The sequence below is a fragment of the Clarias gariepinus genome, chromosome 4 (genome assembly GCF_024256425.1).
Source record: "Clarias gariepinus isolate MV-2021 ecotype Netherlands chromosome 4, CGAR_prim_01v2, whole genome shotgun sequence".
NCBI classification, from domain to species: Eukaryota; Metazoa; Chordata; class Actinopteri; order Siluriformes; family Clariidae; genus Clarias; species Clarias gariepinus.
Window position 1 is genome coordinate 9,011,641 of NC_071103.1, and position 22,036 is coordinate 9,033,676.

The 22,036-nt window shown below is 40.4% G+C and overlaps 1 protein-coding gene across 2 annotated transcripts; it reads left to right on the forward strand.

Moving 5' to 3' along the window:
- The first annotated feature begins 6,658 nt into the window (after window positions 1-6,658).
- rps19 (ribosomal protein S19) lies at window positions 6,659-12,425 on the forward strand. Of its 2 annotated transcripts, none has more exons than XM_053495353.1 (6): window positions 6,659-6,717; window positions 7,393-7,469; window positions 9,315-9,415; window positions 11,078-11,261; window positions 11,375-11,458; window positions 12,372-12,425. In XM_053495353.1, the coding sequence occupies exons 2-5, from the start codon at window positions 7,393-7,395 to the stop codon at window positions 11,445-11,447; spliced, it is 435 nt and encodes a 144-aa protein (XP_053351328.1). In that variant the 5' UTR covers window positions 6,659-6,717; the 3' UTR covers window positions 11,448-11,458; window positions 12,372-12,425. The 2 variants fall into 2 exon arrangements, with proteins under 2 accessions (XP_053351328.1, XP_053351327.1); XM_053495352.1 differs by having other exon boundaries at window positions 11,375-11,429.
- The last annotated feature ends 9,611 nt before the right edge of the window (window positions 12,426-22,036 follow it).

Sequence of the window (22,036 nt, forward strand, 5' to 3'; positions counted from 1 at the left end):
TTCAATACTAGTGCTAATAGCGCTAACCAACTTATATAAAACAACTTCTTTTCTCGGGTTATGTCTCTCCACTTTCCCCTTGCCCAAAAGCATGGTAAAAAAAATAAAAAAACATTTTGATAAGCATAAAAAAAGAACGTTTCAATAACGTTTTTGTTTTAAATGAAACCTTGCATTGATGGAAAATGCAAAGAAAAATCATATCATAAAGTTGCCAAAAAAGTAGAGAACAAATGCCTTAGTTCTTAGTTTAGATTTTTTTTTTTTTTGCAATATTAAAGTAGTCTTGCAACCTGCTGAGGTACTGACTTTGTAATATTTACTTTTTGTCGCTACTGTAGTCCACATTTCGCATAAATCAGTCGTTGTCAGAGTGGAGTCTGTGAAGCATAACCAGTGAGTTTTTAATTTAGTTCCAGGAAGTGAAGGTGTTGGGTCCAAATATTCGGGGCTTCAGTCCTCGGATATTTTAAATCTAAGCCTAGCTTCTGTGTAACAGAGCGGAACTTTACTTGCACTCAGAGTCCTAAAGGTTCAGTTCAAATAGGCTTTGCTGGCAGAGCCATCATAAGAAATAGTATTGCCAAAGCATGCAATTTTAAAGATATTCTGGGAACAAAAAGCAGCAACAGCAGATTTAACAATACATATTTTTTCACACATGTAATCCTGATATCTAGACAAATTTCTCTTGTTCTGAGACACAGCCAGAGCAGGCACTGATGGTCATGATGAGCCAGCTGAGCCAGGAGATATTGGAGAAAATAGAATTTTGTGTGTTTGTGTGAGTGAGAGAGAGAGAAAGAGAGAGACAGAGAGATTTATATAAAACTCGTAAATATATATTTATACAGTAATACAGTAAATCTTGTGTACTGTCCGAACTGGGAGTTTGGATATTGTGATATAGTACTTAAGCAATATCACATGCAAGGGAGTGCTGTTGTGCTGAATATGGGTCGTAGGCATGAGAATGCAGGCATGAGTTCTGAATATATCACATGTATCACAGCTGATATTTAGCACAACAGCACGACCTTAAGTGTGATATTGCTTTTATCTGACAGTGCTACAAACACAATTTATTATCAACAGATTATGATTTGTTTTTTTATAATAATAATAGTAATAATCATAATAATAATAATGCATTTTATTTAAATAGGCGCCTTTTTAGTCAACCAAGGTCACAGGACAATTCAAACAACCAGTTATTTAACCAGATATTTTGCTTTACCAACACATATCCTTCCACGACTAGTGGAACTTCCTAACTGCAACTGCCAGAGCTAGCGAGTGACAGTTAGCGACCGACCCATAAAGGGCACTTTAGTGTAATTTATAGGGGTGACAGTAGATTTAAATTCTTCCTGGTACTGTCTAGCCAAAAGGTGAAGAATAAACCATGGAGGTGGTGGAAAAGTCCTGAGAAATGTACGAGATTTACTTTATATTTTCACATATTCTGCTGTAAAACATTCAGGGTTTTAGGATTGAATTCCAAATACTGTTAAATGGTAAGATAATGCACTTTGTAGGTAGTACAATTCTTTGTTCCACACACCAAGTAGTGCCCTTTGTCAGGGGTTAAAGAGGGATTTGGGATTCAGTCTTGTGAGAAGCTAGTCAGCTTTGTAGCCCGCATTAGCTGTGAACAAAACAACATGGATGGTTCAGAGGCCATTTGGATTAATGTGTTGTTTTTAGGATGACAGCATTATCAGATCTGTTTTCTTGCTCAAAGTGCTTCTGTGATTGGTTTTGAATGTGTATTTTGTAAAGCATCTGCTCCCTCCTCAGTACCACACCATGCATGCTGGTGGCCGACAGACCAAATAAGTGTCATTTATGAATGTTAGAACACATGTGACATGGAGAGATTCGTATATTCGTATATACTCGATTCTCGAGTTGATCAATAATCACTTTGCCAAGCTAAAGTGCCATCATGATTATGATTTACTGGGTAGATATAACCTCCTCAACCTAACAATGCTCTAGATAAACATAACTTATATCCTTAGATCTTAGATCCTTAGATTTGCATTCTTAGGTCACCGTTGACTATTAGCTATCTAGCTACTTGTTAGGATTCCTCAATAGGTGTATGTGCGGTCGTGGCATATTTGCAGGAGGCGAGCTGGCGTTTCAAGAATGGCTTTTATTAACACAAAACACATGAATAAACACCGACATAAATCATATATATAACAACAAAAGCTAAACGCCTGACTGTGCTCCAGTCAGGCTATTTATAATAAACTTGATTAGCTTTAGCGCCCTCTAGGGGTTAACCGTTACAGTACCCCCCCCTAAAAAACGCTCCTCCGGAGCGTTACCGGAGGACCGGGACACCCTCCCCAGCGGTCCCAGTCTGGACCCCCAACATTGAGGCGGTCGATCCCCTCTCGCGAGCAGGGCCGGAAAGGCTGGGTAGCCCAAGCCCCCATGCGAGGCTGAGGAGCTGGAGCGACGCTCGGCGGCGGCTGAGGAGCTGGCGCGGCGTGCGCTGAGCTGGGCGGCGGTGGCGGAGCTGGCGCGGCGTGCGCTGAGCTGGGCGGCGGCGGCGGAGCTGGCGCGGCGTGCGCTGAGCTGGGCGGCGGCGGCGGAGCTGGAGCGGCGTGCGCTGAGCTGAGCTGAGCGGCGGAGCTGGGGCAACGCTCGTTGAGCTGGGCGGCGGCGGAGCTGAAGCGACGTGCGCTGACGGCGGCGGCGGAGCTGAAGCGACGTGCGCTGAGCTGGACGGCGGCGGCGGAGCTGAAGCTGGAGCGACGTCCTCAAAGCCGGGAGGCGGAGGAAGCAGCGGGCCGTCCTATATATAACAACAAAAGCTAGACTATTTATAATAAACTTGATTAGCTTACCTCGGTTCAGGTGAATCCTTATGTCACCTGACCGAGGTGCAGTCTGGGACATGAAGTCCAACTAAAACAAAACTACAACATAAAACAAACCCAGGCGCTTTAGCGCCCTCTAGGGGTTAACCGTTACAGTACCCCCCCCTAAAAAACGCTCCTCCAGAGCGTTACCGGAGGACCGGGACACCCTCCCCAGCGGTCCCAGTCTGGACCCCCAACATTGAGGCGGTCGATCCCCTCTCGCGAGCAGGGCCGGAAAGGCTGGGTAGCCCAAGCCCCCATGCGAGGCTGAGGAGCTGGAGCGACGCTCGGCGGTGGCTGAGGAGCTGGAGCGACGCTCGGCGGTGGCTGAGGAGCTGGAGCGACGCTCGGCGGCGGCTGAGGAGCTGGAGCGACGCTCGCTGAGCTGGGCGGCGGCTGAGGAGCTGGAGCGACGCTCGCTGAGCGGGGCGGCGGCGGCGGAGCTGGAGCGACGCTCGCTGAGCTGGTCGGCGGTGGCGGAGCTGGCGCGGCGGCGGAGCTGGAGTGGCGTACGCTGAGCTGGTCGGCGGTAGCGGAGCTGGCGCGGCGGCGGAGCTGGCGCGGCGTGCGCTGAGCTGGGCAGCGGCGGCGGAGCTGGAGCGGCGTGCGCTGAGCTGAGCTGAGCTGAGCGGCGGAGCTGGGGCAACGCTCGTTGAGCTGGGCGGCGGCGGAGCTGAAGCGACGTGCGCTGACGGCGGCGGCGGAGCTGAAGCGACGTGCGCTGAGCTGGACGGCGGCGGCGGAGCTGAAGCTGGAGCGACGTCCTCAAAGCCGGGAGGCGGAGGAAGCAGCGGGCCGTCCTCGAAGCCCAGCTGAGGAGCCGGAGCGTCGTTCGCTGCGTCCGTCGGCGGCTGAGGAGCTGAAGCGACGTCCTCAAAGCCGGGAGGCAGAGGAAGAAGCGCGACGTCCTCAAAGCCGGGAGGCGGAGGAAGAAGCGTGCCGTCCTCGCAGCCGGGCTGAGGAGCTGGAGCGACGTGCGCTACACAGGGCGGCTGTGGAGCGGAAGCGACGTCCCTCATATCGGACAGAGGCGGCGGAGGTGGAGGAAACGCGTCCTCGTCGCCGTACTGTAGCGGCGCGTAGTCCTCCGCGTCATGCTGAGGTGGCGGAGGTGGAGGAAACGCGTCTTCAACGAGGAAGAGAGGCGGAGGTGGCGGAAGCCCGTCGTCCTCTGTTTCGAGCAGAGGCTGAGAAGGAGGAGGCTCAGAGCCTGTTGCTTGGCTCTCGTGGAGTCGGATGAGCAGGTGTTGGAGCTGTTCCACCTGCTCTTGCAGGCCCCGAATGCGCTCCCCATTCACCTCTGCCCAGAACTTGAGCAGTTCCCGGGTCCCATCCTCCTTTTTACCTCGCTCCTCCTCGGGCTCTTGTTCCCGTTCGCCTCCGATGTACCCGACCTCCCTGGCCCGTACTTCCTCGTCGGAGCGTGGGAACCTGTTTCCCTCAGCTGCCTCACCTCTAAACGGCGTCCGCCGGATGGCGAGCCTGCAGCCTTCCCAGCTTTGCCGCGCCTCTGTCTCTCGCTGCTTCTCGCTGTCTCCCAGCCAGTCCGCCGGTTCGGCGAGCTTGCAGCCCTCCCAGCTCTGCAACAGCTCCCTCTCTCCTTGCTCCTCGCTGTCCTGTATCCATTTCGCCAGCTCGGACGAGATGGTAATAGCGCCCCCCCCAAAAAACATCTGGGGGAGCGACCTCCGCTATGCCACTTTTACGGTCTAGCTTTCTGTTAGGATTCCTCAATCGGTGTATGTGCGGTCGTGGCATATTTGCAGGAGGCGAGCTGGCGTTTCAAGAATGGCTTTTATTAACACAAAACACATGAATAAACACCGACATAAATCATATATATAACAACAAAAGCTAGACGCCTGACTGTGCTCCAGTCAGGCTATTTATAATAAACTTGGTTAGCTTACCTCGGTTCAGGTGAATCCTTATGTCACCTGACCGAGGTGCAGTCTGGGACATGAAGTCCAACTAAAACAAAACTACAACATAAAACAAACCCAGGCGCTTTAGCGCCCTCTAGGGGTTAACCGTTACACTACTCCAATGTACAATGAACCTTAAATGCAATACTCAAAATATATTAAACATCACAAAAGTTTGCTACTCAGTATTGATCTTTGGAAATCTTGTAGGCTATTTTTAATAAAAAATATAAACGGCCAGATAAGTGCTTATAAAACATAAAATAATTCAATGAAAACATAAAAATATATATTAAACCATTTCCATTTGTTATCCCAACAGAAAAGAAAATATCAATTTGGGATGATATTGGGGCTATGGATGTCAATGGTGAATACAATTGTATCTATTCCCATTTTAAAACTGTGGAGGGACCTCTGGGTCAACATTCACACACGCATTTACATGCATTCACACGCTACGGCCAATTTGGGAACGCCAGTTAGGCTAATCTGCATGTCTTTGGACAGTGGGAGGAAACCAGAGTACCCGGATGAAAACCACCAAGCACGGGGAGAACATGGAAAATCCATGCACACAGACCCCAAGACCAACTCTGACCCTGGAGGTGCAAGGCAACAAATCTGACTAACTAAAAAAAGGGTTTATAAATAATCATAATTTTGATTTTTAATAGCAATCTATTTTATTCTTAGAAATAGTTAAAAGGTTAAAGCTAAAAATAAGCTGATCAGTGAAATCTGTGAAATATGTATTTTAGTTTGATGCCTGTTTTTCTGTATGGCAGAACTAAATAAAATTTTGTAAGGTCGGATATCTTACACCTTGTTTACACTTAACTGTACTTCCTTTATTAGAAGAAAATACACTCCCTCTGTAATCAGAGAGTGAATAACAGAAATCAAAAAAGTAGATCAGATAAATATTAGGTTTTGTCTTAAAACGACTTCAGCATGTTAAAATTCACTTATACTACCTCAGCGCTGTTATTTCAGCTGTGAAAATATAAACTAATCACAGTACAAATATTCAGTTTAACTTTTCTTATTAATATCTATTAGTGCAGGTAACATTGACCAAGTAGCTTATTAGTAGCTTATTTTAAAGTAGACTATTAAATCCGGCACATTACTGCTTATAACCGCTTTTATTTAACATTTCAATTCCACATATGGTGCGGGTTAAACTTCAGGCAGATATCTAATTACTGCAAAAGGTTCATTAAATTCTGTAGAGCGGTCGATTTAAGACACGCCAGAGTTTGATGCATTTGCTGTATGCTGGCAAAACCTGCGGTTTATAATCTGGCACAAAACTTCACAACATAACTTCACTTCTGTAAAACATTTTGATTTCATTTATAGGGCAGGTTTAACTTCAGACAAACACAGAAGGACTGCCAAAGTTTATTAAATTCTGTTGAGCAAGTTTTGCATGATGATGTGACAATATACATATAGACATAGATAAGATTTTCTGAGATTGGTTTCTGGTCCTTCAATGTTTGAAATGTAATGTTATCTTCTTTTTTATATATATTTTTCTAGATCAGTTGAGTCAGTTAAGACAGTAAATTGCTCTAATAAATAGCCAAAATATTGTATACTATTAGATGATAATAGTGCATAAGAATTGAATAATGAGTTTCCTCGTAAAGTAAACTTGTATAGTGGTCTTGCTGCTCACTTAAGGCTTATATAGAGGTCCACGAACACAAAAGTAAAGAAAAAGCAATTTTTCTCTGGAATTAATAAAGTTATTTGAATCTTGAAAAAAAAAAAACACTACTACAAATTCGCGCTCTAGCGCGCACGCCGTGTTCGTACTCTCGCGATATCTACCGTGATTTGCCCCTGTTAACACCAATGGGAAACCCCTCAATATCCTCTTCCTTTTGCTGTCCGCAAGCAAGGTAAACTAGTGTGCGCTTCTCTCCCTGATTAAATGTGTATTTTAAGCATATAATATGCTCGAAATAAATACGCGACGACTCAAACGCTTTATGTTGTCTTTAATAATGATTCGTTGAATGAATGGTTACGCTATAACGGCTGAATTTTGAAATAATATAATAAACGCGTGAGTTACGCTTTCAATGGCTGCGCCCGTGCGTTAGCAATTAGCATGGGCCTAGCGCGCAAAGAAGCTTTAAATGCTAACCAGTATGCGTTTTGTGTAAAATAGTATAACTTTAATTTACTGTTGTCAATCGTCGTGTTTCCAGGCGTTAATTTGCGTTTTTGTATGTTTAATGTTTTTGTACAAAATTGTTTGTCGGCTTCGTTGCTGTTTTAGCCCTCACATGTGAGGTGAGGAGTACAACGTGCTAAGCTAGCTAGCTAAACAATGTGAAGTGACAAGGCACCAAAAAAAATACCACAATATATTTTGGTTGGTAAATTTTAGTTGTAGTGTAGTCTGTGAAGTTAAGAAGTATTTTTTATTAGTTATGGGTGTTGGGTTTCTTAACCAATGTGAGATGCACCAAGTAGGAAGCTCGTTAGCTAAATTGACCACTGTTAATTTCTCCATCATACATTAACATTTATGTAAGATACACTCTGCCCTTTATATTTTTCTCCCTCAGATGCCAGGCGGTGGTGTAACAGTAAAAGACGTCAACCAGCAGGAGTTTGTCCGGGCGCTGGCTGCCTTCCTGAAGAAGTAAGTCTTAAAAATCCTAAAACACAAGGTCCGGCATCATCAGTGGCCTTTAGGACGAATGTTAGTATAGTATTAGTTTAATGTGGTACAGTCAGAGAAAGGGTTAGATGTGATCGGATTTTAGTTATGTCTGAATAAATGTTATACTTTTTACATCCAGCACTCTTTTTTTCTAAAATGTTGCACTTGCTGCAGCTCAATTTATTAGGGTTACATCTATAAAATAGAATGTTACACATCTCAAAATGAATCACTTGCATCCAGACAGCAATTAAAACACCTCAGGAGGCGTGATGTTCATTAGTGGTGAAAAGTCTGGTTTCATTGGCTATTTTAAATAAGTGATGTGAACTATATGATGTGCTCCCATTCAAACAGTAAGCTTTATACATTTACTTCTGCATGGGATTTTTTTACCCTCTGCTCAAATTTTTGCCCCTTTTGCAAATTTCCCATGAAAAGGGTAGTTAAAAAATATATATTAAAAGAATAAGTGGTATGCAGCATAAGAATGCTTGATTGTGATACCTGATTAGCTAGACTGCAGGTTACAGGTGCAGTGTTTGTTCCTCTGTGAGAGTTTGCTGTCTATCATCTAGTTAAATGGATCTGTGCTTTACTTCAACTCGTGTGACCACCCAGTAGGCATGAAACTCTAGCATCTCATAAGCTGATTTACCTAAAAACAGACAGATTTTTAGTGCTTCCAAGTTAGTTGTGCAAGTTTAGTTGAGTAGCAGAAACCCTGCAATATGGCGTGTTAAACTAGGTGAAAAATGCTATGAACACTTGGGAAATGTTGCTCATGGTGATTGTTGTTTGTCTTAAAGCTGCTACTTATGCCATGCTAGGCAGCCTGTGTTCCACTATTTTACTTCAGAACTTAAAAATCATGCTCCATTCATGCTTTCTACATCCTTCGTGAGAACATTTATGGCAGTTAATAATGCAAAAACATTTACCCATGTTTTTAAGTTGGATGATAAACACCTGAAGCTTCCACCTCCACTACTACTATTACGTGGTCCCTACTGAAGCTTCTGGGTCCTAAAATTTCAAAATGCCTTGAGTTCTGAAGTCGATCCTTCTTTTTATTGCTAGGCTTAGTGGTTGTTTAAGTGGGGTGAATTACAAACTGTGCTCAATGAGTCTGAATTTGAGCAGCCTTTGTTTGTACCAATTTTTAGTTATAGTAACTCCTTTTAAACAACCAAAAGGATCTTGGGTAAAAAACACAGCACCACATCTCCTTAGAAAATCACCAATGTGTAGCTGGACAGAAGTAAAACTCAAGACTGCTGATTTTAGTAATGAAGAGAGAATTTGGTAATCTCAGCGGTGGAAATACTGATGCAGACGATCTGTTTTGAAATGTAATACTCCTGTTAGGGCAGCATATCAGGGGATGTTTACCAGTATTTTAGTACTTTAAATGTTAGGTTTTTTTTGTTGTTTTTTTTTTAATTTTTTTTTTAGATAAGTTATTGACAGACCTTTGATTGTATCTTTTTGCAATTCTATAATTTAAATCCATATTGCAAGTAAAATTTTTACTGTGCAGCTCTGCTCCTTGTTGAAGCTTACTTGTTACTTATAGACATCAATGTGTAATCTCAGATGTCAGGCCTCCAGGAAGCATTCTTTAGCGTGTTGTATTGATTTTATTTATTTTTTGGAACAGTAAATTTTATTCAAGTTTCTTATTGTGCTTAATTTATGGAACATTTATACCTAATGACATACATGCTTTTCTTTAATTCTGCTGCTGGATGTGTGCAAATTTTATGTTTAGTCTATAAATCCAGACTATGGTTATTATGTAGTAAAAAGTGTGTTCTGTGCCAGGTCAGGAAAGTTGAAGGTGCCAGACTGGGTGGACATTGTTAAGCTGGCTAAGCACAAGGAGCTGGCACCCTGCGATGACAACTGGTTCTACATCAGAGCTGGTGAGTCTAACATTCTTTAAAGTGCAGTTTAAAGAGGTAGGCTGTTGACTTTATTATTAAAACAGGAATGGATTTATATTTTGTGCAGCCAGAACAGTTAAAGCTCAAATTGGACCACTTGAAGTGTTTGATTCTAATAATTGCTTTTTCTGGACTTGTAGCACAGTATGATGAGAGTATCTGTGTTTTGTTTGCTTGTGTAATTAAAATTCTTTATGTATTGCTGAAGTAGAAAAAAAGGCTTTTCAGTTATGAGGATTTACTAATTGCTGTTTCTTACTTGTTGTTGGCCTTTACAGATAATGGCTCCTCTAAGTGGAATATGCTGCATACAGTGCTTCTCTAGATTAATACTTTTCACGTCATATTTGTTTGACTGTATGATTGATCCAATGAATTTAACTTAGTTTTTAGTGTTGCCTGGCTTGATGGGTTTTAACATCACACTGTACTTGTTAGCAAGCTCTAGCAAAAGGTGGCTTGGGACTCCAGATAAAAACCTCTAAGGGAAGCCTAAACTGTTATGCAGCTTTAGTCAAAACAGTATTGACATGTAGTGCTTTACCACTGGCTAAAGCATAGGTCTAACAAATTCGAAACTCAACTATCCGTAATCTGACTTTCCAATTATGAGATGCTACCTGTGAGAATAAGCTGTTTCTTGGAGCTTGTCAGGTGGTAACAAGTAGCAATATATACAAACTGGAATAAATTAAACCAGGCATCTCAGTGAAGCTGAAAACTGTGTGAAGCTGCAGTGTGTCAGGAGAGGACTTGTTTTAATGGGAGTACACAGCCAAAGTCAAGAGCCGTTACTTTAATCCTGAGTTTAAAAAAAATAAAGTGCCCACATTTGTGGCTAAAAATAGCAAAGCATCCCTGAATATTAACGTTTAGGGCAGCATATAGGTTCATACTGTCCAATAGAGTAGAGGAATGCTAGTGGAATTTGCCCACTGATTTAAAAGCATAAAGTGTAAAGGGGTTTGAACTGGAAATTGGGTCACTAATGTAATTTTACATAATTGCCCTCTCAGTGCAAATGTTGATCTGCTTGGTTGTGAAGTTTGGACTGGTGGACTAATCTGTAGCTAAATGAGTCAAGCCATTTTTATTTATCTCTAAACCTTGGTTCTTTGAACAATGTTGTAGACTGAAAGGATTGACTATTTTTCTTGGTCCTTAGTTTTGCTTTTATGCCTCAGAAGATTTGGAGATTAGTCATAATTGTATGTCAGAAGTGAACTGAAGGATATTATCTCAGTTTCCACTATAAATTAAGTTTGGTAGAATTAGTGTTTTGTATAGTTTCATTTGTTGAATAGTATTTTGTACATGTACAAATGGTATTATTGAGTAATGTTTTAAGGTGAGACTTGTATGAACATTGTTCTACGGGATGCAGTAAGCTCTCTACAACAATTACTTCAGCCTTGATGCTCTGCTGCAAAACCTAAAAAAGTTTGCATTTTTACTTTTTTCTTTTAAATTTAACTTTTTTGTGCTTTTTACTGTTTGTAAAATGACTTTAATGACCACGCCCCTGCCTGTAATGCATCATGACTATTGTTCCCTAAACCTTACAGCCTTAAAGAATGAGCATACCATGGCGCATGGGTTTTGCTCTCCTGGTGCTAAAACAAGCACTATTTTTCTTTTCAGCCTCCACAGCACGTCACCTTTATCTGCGCGGTGGTGTCGGCGTAGGCTCCATGATCAAGATCTATGGAGGCCGTAAGAGGAATGGTGTGTGCCCCTCTCACTTCAGCGTGGGCTCCAAGAATGTGGCTCGCAAAGTGCTTCAGGCTCTGGAGAGTCTTAAGATGGTGGAGAAGGACCCCAACGGGTGAGTAGACTTAACAGTGGAAAAAGGATGCGGTTATCATTTTAAGCAAATGGTTGTTTGACACTCTTTGGCTTGAGCTGATGACACTCTAAACCCCCTTTCCCTTTTTACAGTGGTCGCAGACTGACCCCACAGGGCACCAGGGACTTGGACAGAATTGCCGGCCAGGTGACGAAGACGCACTGAATATTATTTCGGTTAGCGTAATCTGAACTAGCTGCACACAGTTTTTAAACTACTATCACATGCATCATAACCAGAGGGTCTACGTTTCAGAAGCCCACAGAGCGTAAAACACTGTAATGAGAATTTAAGGTTTCCTCAGGCTAGAGAATTGCAATTGGCACATCAGTATTCATCTTAGAAGTCACTCCAGATGCGCATTAGGAGCGATAACCTGAATCCTGCAATCATCCATCACTTGAAAAACCTTAAGCCAGATGTGCTAGGGCATTCCTAAAACTTTCAGCACACAGCAAGGGGGATGCAGTAACTGTCAACTAACCCCCCCCCCCCCCCCCCCCCCACTCCCCAAACCTGCCCCACCCCAGAAGCTCAAGCTGCTGTTCGGCCCATTGCTGCAGCCCGTCACTGTGCTATGACAGTCCAGGGCTGCAGGAAGTAAACAAGTCGATTGAATTTCATGCTGGCTGAGCAGCCGTATGGCAGCATTTTGTTCCGCCTGATCTCCATAATGAGCTGAATTCAGATAAGCTAACCTGATTTCTGGGGCGCATCGCATAGCGCTGCACTTTTAGCTTTAGAGTCGTGCACACCCTGATCTCCGGTGGCACAAGTAAAGAATTTGGTTGTATGTACATCTGCTAAAGCTCCTGACTGGCAATCGGGTGGTTGGTGGGCACCTTGAAATGCTTTTGAACCATTTCTTGTAGGTATTGTTTTTCGGATGAGTGACGTGACTGAAAAAGGCACACACTGTGTTTATGTGCAGAGGGTGGCTTACAGTACAAAAGCCAGCTTTGAGCTCAGAGCTCAAGCAGCCATCATTCTTTGTTTGCTGCATAAGCATTTTTGGGTTTCTATAAATGTGTTTGTTCTGGATGTTTTGCCACTTGCACTTAATGGCTTTTCTTTCATTCCCTCTTTTAGGTTTCAGCTGCAAGCAAGAAGTCTTGAAATGTAAAATAAACTTTGAGAACTTGAGCTGTTGTCTTGTGTGATCTGTGGTTATAAGGATTCTTCTGGAGAGTTGGTCTTAGTCATTTTGCTCTGAATGTGCATCAAGGTTGAGTTGCTATGATTTAGACAGGCATTGGAAATTTTTCTCAAAAAAGTTGCACCAGTCATATTCAGCGTCATATTCGCCTTTTCCTAATGCTGAATTAGACTGCCAGTTTCTATTTTCATAATTGTGTCCATTTCAAGTTCGTTAGTTTTTTTTTTTTTTTTTTGGCAGGCTCACTTTATTTCTGATTTGGAATAGTATTTAGAAAAACGTACTTTAAGGTCAGTACTGGGATTTAGATGCTCTTGACTGCTGAGATGACTCTTGGGGAACAGTGCCCTCTAATGATCACAGTCCTGGAATAAACCTGAAAATGCAGGGTTACAAGTCTTGCTGTCAGCATAACCTTATTCTGTCTGGAGCTAATTATCAGACTCTCCATTTATACTGACTGGATTAACTGCATAATTAAATTAGATTTTTCATTAAAGAAATACACAACGCTTTGCTTGTTGTGCAAGTCAGTATTCCATAGGGACAGCATGCTACAGGGTGGCTCAACAGTCTGCATACATGAGAGAAATTTTAACAGATTACCTTACCAAACACACTCTCCATTTCTTTGTACCCATTGAGTGAAATCACTTATTGACGAATCTCATTAACACATCTGGTGTTTTGCCTAATGGCTTAATTGTCATTTTCCCTTATGTATAGAGACTTTAAGGGCATGTTGGTAATTATTTTTCTGTAACAGCAACCAGCTCTGATTATAATAACAGGTTATTTATAATGTGCACTCCTATCATAATTTATTCACAGGAGCTTGCATATGACTTCTTGTTTAATAAATTACAGTGTCCTTAATTTATTTAGCAAAGAACATCAATTAGATGAAATTAAGCTTTATAATACTGACCTTTTAATGTGAGTCTTAATCAGCTGGTGAAGATACAGGGTTAACCAGATCATATACAGAAGCATGTTTAAATTATTTGGACACATTTCTATACTGTATGTATTAATCCTGTGCAGGAAAGAACAGAAGTGAACGACCCATGCTTTGGCGATTGCTGCCTGCAATACGATTTATATAAGTGGTCAGGAGAGTTAACTTAAATGCAATGTTTAAATCAGTTCAAACAGATAAACCCTACTATACTCAGCAAAAAAAAAAAACGTCCTCTGACTTTCAACTGTTTTTACTTTCAGTAAACTTAATGTGTAAATATTTATATGAACCCTAAAGGAGTCAACACCATAAGACAAACTAAACATGTTTCACAATGTGTCCCTAAATGAAGGAAGGCTCAAAATCAAAGGTACCCGTCAGTATCTGGTGTGGCCACCAGCTGCTTGAAGTACTGCAGTGCATCTCCTCCTCATGGACTGTCTATTGCAGACAGTCTGAGCACTGATGGAGGGATTGTGTGTTCCTGGTGTGACTCGGGCAGTTGTTGTGGCCATCCTCTACCTGTCACGCAGGTGTGATATTCGGATGTACCGATCCTGTGCAGGTGTTGTTACACGTGGTCTTCCACTGCGAGGATGATCAGCTGTCCTTCCTGTCTCCCTGTAGCGCCGTCTTAGGCGTCTCACAGTGCGGACATGGCAATTTATCGCCCTAGCCACATCAGCAGTCCTCATGCTTCCTGCAGCATGCCTAATGCATGTTCACGCAGATGAGCAGGGACCCTGGGCATCTTTCTTTGGGTGTTTTTCACAGTCGGTAGACAAGTCTCTTTAGTGTCCTGCGTTTTTAGAACTGTGACCTTAAATGCCTACTTTCTGTAAGCTGTTAAGGTCTTAACGACCATTCGACAGGTGCATGTTAATTAATTGATTATGGTTAATTGAACATGCATGGAAAACATTGTTTAAACCCTTTACAATGAGGATCTGTAAAGTTATTTGGATTTTTACAATATTATTGTTGAAATACACAGTCCTGAAAAAGGGACGTTTCTTTTTTTGCTGAGTATATTTTCTAGCACTACTTTGAGACACAAGATTCAGTGCCCTGGAGTCTGTCATCAAAGCTGCGATCGAGATTGAATGTAACAGGCAAGCTACATGTTTTATGCATTCCTTGATGAGCTGCAGTGATGCACAATCTCAGTCCTCTTATTCAATAAAAGTATTGTTAAGTGTGACCCTTTCCTTATTAAATATGAAATTGATACTTTTTTTATACTGTTGACTTCAATCTGTATTTAAATCCTAAAATGTTTTCTAGCCTTGTGTGCTTATTTGCACTAATGCATTGTGAGCTTTTAATGAAAGTAGGTCTTTTAATTTATAGCAATGTTTCCTTGTATATACAGTGCATCTAAAAATATATATTGTGAAATGTACTTTTTTATTCAAAAAGTGAAACTCATTCAACGTTCATTACACATAAAGTGAAAAATGCTGCTCAACCGAAAGAAAAAAAGTCACCTCCTAGATTTAACTAAGCAAATATATTTACATTGGATATCAATGATTAATATGATTCATCTAACAAGTTATTTAACTCTAACTGATGCAGTGAGGAGCTTCTTATTGATTTAACCACTATGTTTGAAGACCTGATATTCTGTGGTCATGGCAAAGATGTTACAGGACAAATTATTGTCCTGCACCAAGCAAAGCGAACTAAGGAGATTACTGAAACTACTACATTGGGTTAAGACCTATAAAACACATTAAAACTTTTGAGGAAGAAATGCGGTTGGGAAATAAAAAGATTGAACGTTTGAGATCAATTAATGTTTAATTAAATCAAATTGTAAAAACAAAATTGTAGAACTCATAAAGTGGCATGATCTGGAGTTGCTTCAGGTTTAGGTTCAGCAATGTTATGGCAATAAACTAAAGTCAGATGACAACTTGAATGTACTGCATGACCAGGTTTTTCTAGTTTAAATCTTTTTTTATTATTCAGGTTTTCCCTGAAATAATCCAACAGATATTGTTACATATCAAGATTTTGGTTATAAACAAAAATAAATAAACTGAATAACAAACAGCAGAATAAAAATAAACATACATACACCACAAACATAAGGAACAAAACAAAACAACCCCTTACCTCCCTGCCCACCCTAGGGACTAAAAATCATGCCACTCTAATGGTGCGGTCAACACCGCATGGTTACTCAGACTGCCTTTTCAAGATAAAGGAGAAGAGGATATCAAATCATTTTTAAATCTTTCAAATCCAAATTTGTCCAATTTCTTTACCATAAAGAAATTTTTTTCTTCAAATGTACATTAATCAATTCTTCCAACCATAATTTAGCTGACAGGGTTTTTGTCGTTATCCAAAACATTAGGGGACAACCATGTTTTTTGCGATTTTTGGAGTGACATGATTTTATCAGAAATTCGAAATATCAAAAGAGTTTTAAATACTTCAGTCCAGAATGAGATTCATTAAGTACAAAGAACATAACTATGTAAGGGAGTGGCTAACTCTGTCTGTCATTTGTCACAAAATGGGGAGGTATCTGGAAAAAGTTTGTGTAATTTTGTTTTAGTAATAGTGGAGTCGATAGATAATCTTAAATTGGATGAGTTGACAGAGCATGTATAAATATTTTCTAGTGCATCAGTCCATGGTTCTAAACATATCTCCTCCCCCAATTCTTGTTCCCACTGCAATTTTAAACTCTCTGTAGAAGGTAAGTTCTTTGATAGCAATGAGTTGTATAATAGTGATACCAGATGTCTGACCCCACCCCCAAGCCACAAAAGTTAATCCAGCCTAGCAGGATTAGCCTTATTAAAACAGGGTATATACTTTCTTACATAGTCCCTGATTTGCAAATATCTAAAAAGGTTACTTGCATGCAGACCATATTGATCCTGCAACTGTCTAAAGGATGCAAACATGCCATTTATGAATAGGTTTTCAATATTCTGAACACCTTCGACCAGGTTTTTCAAAGCAATGGATTATTTCTTCTCTGATCGCACAGGCATGTTCCAAGATGATAATGCCAGAAATCATTTATCTCAAACAGTGAAAGAGTGGTTCAGGGAGCATGAGACATCATTTTCACACATGGATTGGCCACCACAGACCTTAACCCCATACGATTCTGAATACATGCCGTAATCAAAGCAAAAGACAGTTCAAAGAGATATTAATTTGTGACTTTTTTGGCAAGGCAGTGTATTTCATAGCTTTTTTTTTTTTTTTTTTTTTTATTATGTTTATTTTTTCAGATAGCTTTCAGTATCTGAAAAAAAACTGGTATATTTCATTTAAAGTATATTACTACTAATACAGTATAAATACAGTCTATCTCTTGGTCTAGTTCAGTACGCGCAACCACAATCATGGAGAAGACGATCATGGTCACCCTCCACAAAGAGTGTATTGATGGAAAGTTGACTAGAAGAGAAAAGTGTGGCAGGAAAAAGTTCCCAAACAACCGGAATGATTTAATAAGGTTGTCAAGCAAAGCCAATTCAAGTATAGTGAGGCTGGAGTCAGTGCATTAAGAGCCACCACACACAAATATCTACAACTGTTACATTCCTAGTATCAAACCACTTCTGAACCAGAGACCATGTTAGAAGCATCTTACCTGGGTAAAAAGAAAATGAACTGGACTGTTGCTTATTGATCAAAAGTCCTCTTTTTAAATCAAAGTAAATTTTGAATTTAATTTGAAAATAAAGGTTCCATCATCTGGAGGAAGATGGAGAGGCACAGAATCCAAGTTGCTTGAAGTCCAGTGTCCAAGTTTCCACAGTCAGTTATGATTTGGAGTTCCATGTCATCAGCTGGTGTTGTTCCACTGTGTTTTTATCAGATTTAAAGTCAACACAGCTGTCTATCAGAATAGGTTTTTAAGGATTTTCTGCTTCTGTCTGCTGACAAGCTTAACGGAGATGCTAGATTTCATTTTCCAGCAGGACTTAGTACCTGCCCACAGCATCAAAACTACCACTAACTGGTTTGCTGCCAATGATATTACTGAGTTTGATTGGCCAACTCACTTGACCTGAACCCCTTAGAGAATCTGTGAGGTGTTGTCAAGAAGAAGGTAATCAACAAATAATAGATCCAATAATAGAGATGACCTGAAGGCTGCTATCAAAGTGACCTAGTCTTCAATAATGACTCAGCACTTCCACAGGCTGATCTCCTCCGTGCCATGCTGCAATGATGCAGTAATTTGTGCTAACAGAACCCCAGCCACATATTGTGTGCATAAATAAACATACTTAATAAAAGCTGGACTTTTCAGTATTGTAAATCTTTTTTGATTGATCTTATGAAATATTGTAATTTTTTTCCCTAAAAAAAAAAATATCCTAAAAACATAAAAATTAACAAATCTTGAGTGAATATATGTGAATACATTACCCTTTTTCACATCATTTTATTTATTTATTTTTGTAATGCACTGTACAATACTAACCCCTAAAGGACGTGTTTATTATCTGCTTAATTAGATTAGGACAGTGGTTCTCAAACATTTTCTGTCATTCCCCACTTAAGGAGGTGGGCGAATTTTCAAGCCCCACTTGTCAACAAAATGATAACCAAAACGGCCAAGTTTACTATTTATTGAAAAATCAATTTCTAGACCAGTAAGATCAAATAACACCAAGTTCAAAACAGATAAAATACACATGCATTTGTTATAACAGGCTTACTTCGTCACTTATCTAGAGCTTTCTTTCAAAGAAGTCGAGTGGCTTATTAACGTGACTGGGGTGTGTTGTCGATAAGTGTCTTCCTACTTTGTCTTATGCTGTCTGCTGCCAGCGGTTTAAGACACAAAACACACACAGGTCTCTCCTCTGCCCCCACCATCCCCACCATGAATCCAAGCGCAACATACAGTAGGCTTCATCATGTTTTCCTTTCGGCTGGATTTTTGGTTGATTAGGCTGATAGTGCTGAATCACCTGCTTTTTTGTGGTCCATGTAACAAATGTATCATTTTAATTGATGTTATTATGCTCACTACATACAGTACGCTACTGTGTTATGGTCTAAAATGCCCCTGCCACAGATTGCCCCCCCACACACATAATCTCTTTCAAATAATATATTAGAACATAAATTCATAGGTTTATGGTTTACAAATGACAAATTATAACAAATAAATTTAATTATAAAGTAAGCAATATAAAAATAATTTGTATAGGAGAAAAAATATATAAATTAGCCTATATATTTTTTTCATATACAACATGTATATTTTTATATTGCTTATTTTATGATAAAAATCGTTTCCTGTAATTTTTCACCACAAACAATATTTATTTAGTGTAATTTGTGATTAATAATTTGTTATTTGTACATTGACAAACCCCTGCAAAATAAATGTGCCATAAAATAATCATTTTTGGGGGATTTGTATTAATCGTCTCGACGGCTGTCACGTGCCTAGGGTTAATTATAATAGTAATAATATATTTGATAATAATAAACCTTTAAATGTATGTCCTAATATAATAATTAATAGAGATTATGTAGGGGGGCAATCCGTGGCAGGGGGGCATTTTAGCGCATAACACGTGTTTGTGACGGCGGTAAAGTTAGTTTGATATTCGCATCTCCGAATTCAATAGCTGCGTAAATAAACCCGAAAATAAGATACTCACATATATTTCCTCTCTACATTGTCTTTAAGCTACATCCGCCTTAAATTATACATGTTTAGAAGCATAAACACCATTATTCTCTACGGCGCAACGAATGACTTAGGGATAATCGCAAAATGCCGCACACCAACAAAAAGCGTAGAACGATATTGATCTTCCCTTCTGTTCAGCGCCTGAAGGATTAAAAAGCAACTTTGTTACCACACTGGAAACTAGAAATGCCAGACTAGTACTGCCTAAAAAAAAATACAGAAACATCAGCATACACATTGGAATGAATGAAACTACATATATAATACCGAATGTTTCCTTATATATTGTTCCTCTGCAATTAACATGAAGCCGTTAAACCGTTATTGTTGCACTGTGGTTCCACTTTTTCTCTGATGTTATTTTAATTTACTTGTATTACTGATCCATTTCTTTGTGTGTCATTATTTAGTTTCGAGTGTCCGATAAAGAAAATAAAAATTAAATAAATAAATTAAGAAAAGCATGAATTAGAATAGGTACTTTCCTATTATTTTCCACTAATTCCCTCCCGTTCATTGCGCCCCACCTGTCATGTCTGTATTCCCCATTCCCGTATTGAGAACCACTGGATTAAGACATGAATAGAGTTAAAAACTAATGGACCTGCAGTGCATCTATTGAACACCAGGGGGAGACAATTGCCATAAAAACAAAGAAAATACAGTTTAATCATTCACATGCTTTGTATTGTATAGCCAATACACCAATACACCAATTCTAGGCTGATTTATGTTTCATTAATTGGAAATGTACATCTTATGCAGACGTATTTGTGAAAACACAATATCAGGACTAAATGCAAACATCATTTTTTGCAAACATTTCTTTCTTTTTTCTTTTTTTTTTTTTTAAGGAAAAAGCTCTTTAGTTTCATTTGCCAATCAACTTACTCATACTTATCCATATTAAATTAACTAGTAAACAGCTCTTAGGTTCATTAACTTTAACCTCTTGTGGTTTGATGCTGATATACAACTGGCCTGCTGCATCACCAAATCCCAGGTTTTACCCGAACAAAAGCTGTGATTAATGAACACATGCACTATTTATATGAAATCCAGCTGGAACAAAAAAAAATTATAATAATCAACCCTGTGTATCCTGTGGGCCCCAGCGGTGTCTACAGATAAAGCCAGAGTGTTAAAGGATAACCTTCAGTTTTAGGAAGGTTGAATATAAAATTTGTAATAAAGACTGGATTTTGATGCATGGTGTAAAAAATGTACTATTATTATGTCAGATTGTACTATAAAATGATTACAGGGTATTAAATTTAAACAGCTGAAAGGATAAAAGGCTTACATTATGTTAGGGCGAGTGGCTCAATCATCCAACAGTGCATGATTTTATATGGTGATAATGACAGCGCTACCTTTCCTGACCTTGTGAATGTGCTGTCCAGCAGGAAACCCTGTGGAGTGAAATGACTCAGTGACGCACTCCCTCCGTGTTGGTATAGCTGTGTTTGCTACACTATGACACCTCATTCCGCTGTTTGCGTGTCAGTTAACACTGCTGTTTGGATATACTGGCTTTTCCTGACACTGTGTATTCAGATGATCTGCAAAGCTGTGTAAGTGTGTGACAGTGTGTGTGTGTGCTTGGCGGGTCTTTGCAGCATGCATGCATATAAGTGTGTGTGTGTGTGTGTGGGTGTGTAGCTGTGCACGGGCACGATGCTCATTTAAATAGAGCGCGCGATCACAGGGAGACCTTTCATCATTCGTGTTAGATGGTTCGGAATATGAATCAGCGTATGTGTTTTTCCTCCACCAGCTGTTCTGAACACCTGAACTCCTCCTTCCTGCATTCATCCCCCTCTGCTCTTTTCTTTTAGCCTTTAATTTGGCAGTGGAAGAGAACGAAAAACATGTCCTTGAGGCCTAGAGGAGAATGTGAGGAATGCTGCCGGTAGAGGTGTTGTTTTTCCCCCCTACTATTTGCTCTGGAGTTTTTGCTCGGGCTAACATTGTGACTTCTATAGCCACAACAACAACAACAACAACAAAAAGTCTTTTTTACACTGCAGCTTTTTGATCAGTACTGGAAGAGTCCAATCCCTGAGAGCTGATCAACGTACTTGGTGATCATATAGAAGTAACTAATCCACTTTTTTTCTTTCAGTTTTCAGTAGGCTTTGCATATTGTCTATTCAAGCCCACCTTAGAACCAATTAAGACCAAGACCACAGCTAATGGAGTCAAAGTCACGAGAAAGTATGATCAGGCAGGAGACCAAAGCCTGAAACATAGCATTTGAAAGACCATCCAAAGACATGCAGATTAGACTAATTGGTGTTCCAAAATTGCCTGTAGTGTGAATGTGTGTGCGATGGATTGTCACCCTGTCCAGGGTGTATCCTGCCTCGTGCCCTAAGTCTCCTAGGATAGGCTCCACCCCCCTACCCCCCTTCCCCCCGGCGACCCTGTATACAGAATAAAGCGGTATAAACGATAAAGGAGTGAGAGTGAATAAGCCATGGGGTACGAGGCTATGCAAGACTCGACACATAAATCAAATGCATTTTGCAGTCTCAGAGCTGCCACTAGGGGCGCTATAGCATGGAAGGGAGCTGGCCCTTTCTTTTTGGTTTAACCTCCATAACATGTTTCATGCCCCAAACCACACATGGCTGAGGTCAATTCAGAACCATGACATGATAGTCAGATATGTTAACTCACTGGTTCCTGAAATTACATGAGATTTCTCTTAAATTAAGAGAACTAAAAGAACCTGGTTACCTTGGTATTATTGTACTCGCATAAATGAGAACACACGAATTACTACATACAACATGGTAAGTTTAGCTTGTTTTACTAGCAAGTGAGTATGAACGTTACAGGTGCTCCACATGCACACCACATGGAGAAATAGGATATATAAAGCATTTGTTCATGGACTTGGATGATGCCAAAATATTTCCAGGCTTTATAGATTGAAGCAA

What these genes read in the sequence shown, in the direction of transcription:
- rps19 (XM_053495352.1), top strand. Translation starts at nt 7,393, where the DNA reads ATGCCAGGCGGTGGTGTAACAGTAAAAGACGTCAACCAGCAGGAGTTT. An exon ending in CTGGTTCTACATCAGAGCTG is followed by an intron (nt 9,416 to 11,077) that starts GTGAGTCTAACA and finishes TTTTCTTTTCAG; the next exon opens with CCTCCACAGCACGTCACCTT. An exon ending in GTGGAGAAGGACCCCAACGG is followed by an intron (nt 11,262 to 11,374) that starts GTGAGTAGACTT and finishes CCCTTTTTACAG; the next exon opens with TGGTCGCAGACTGACCCCAC.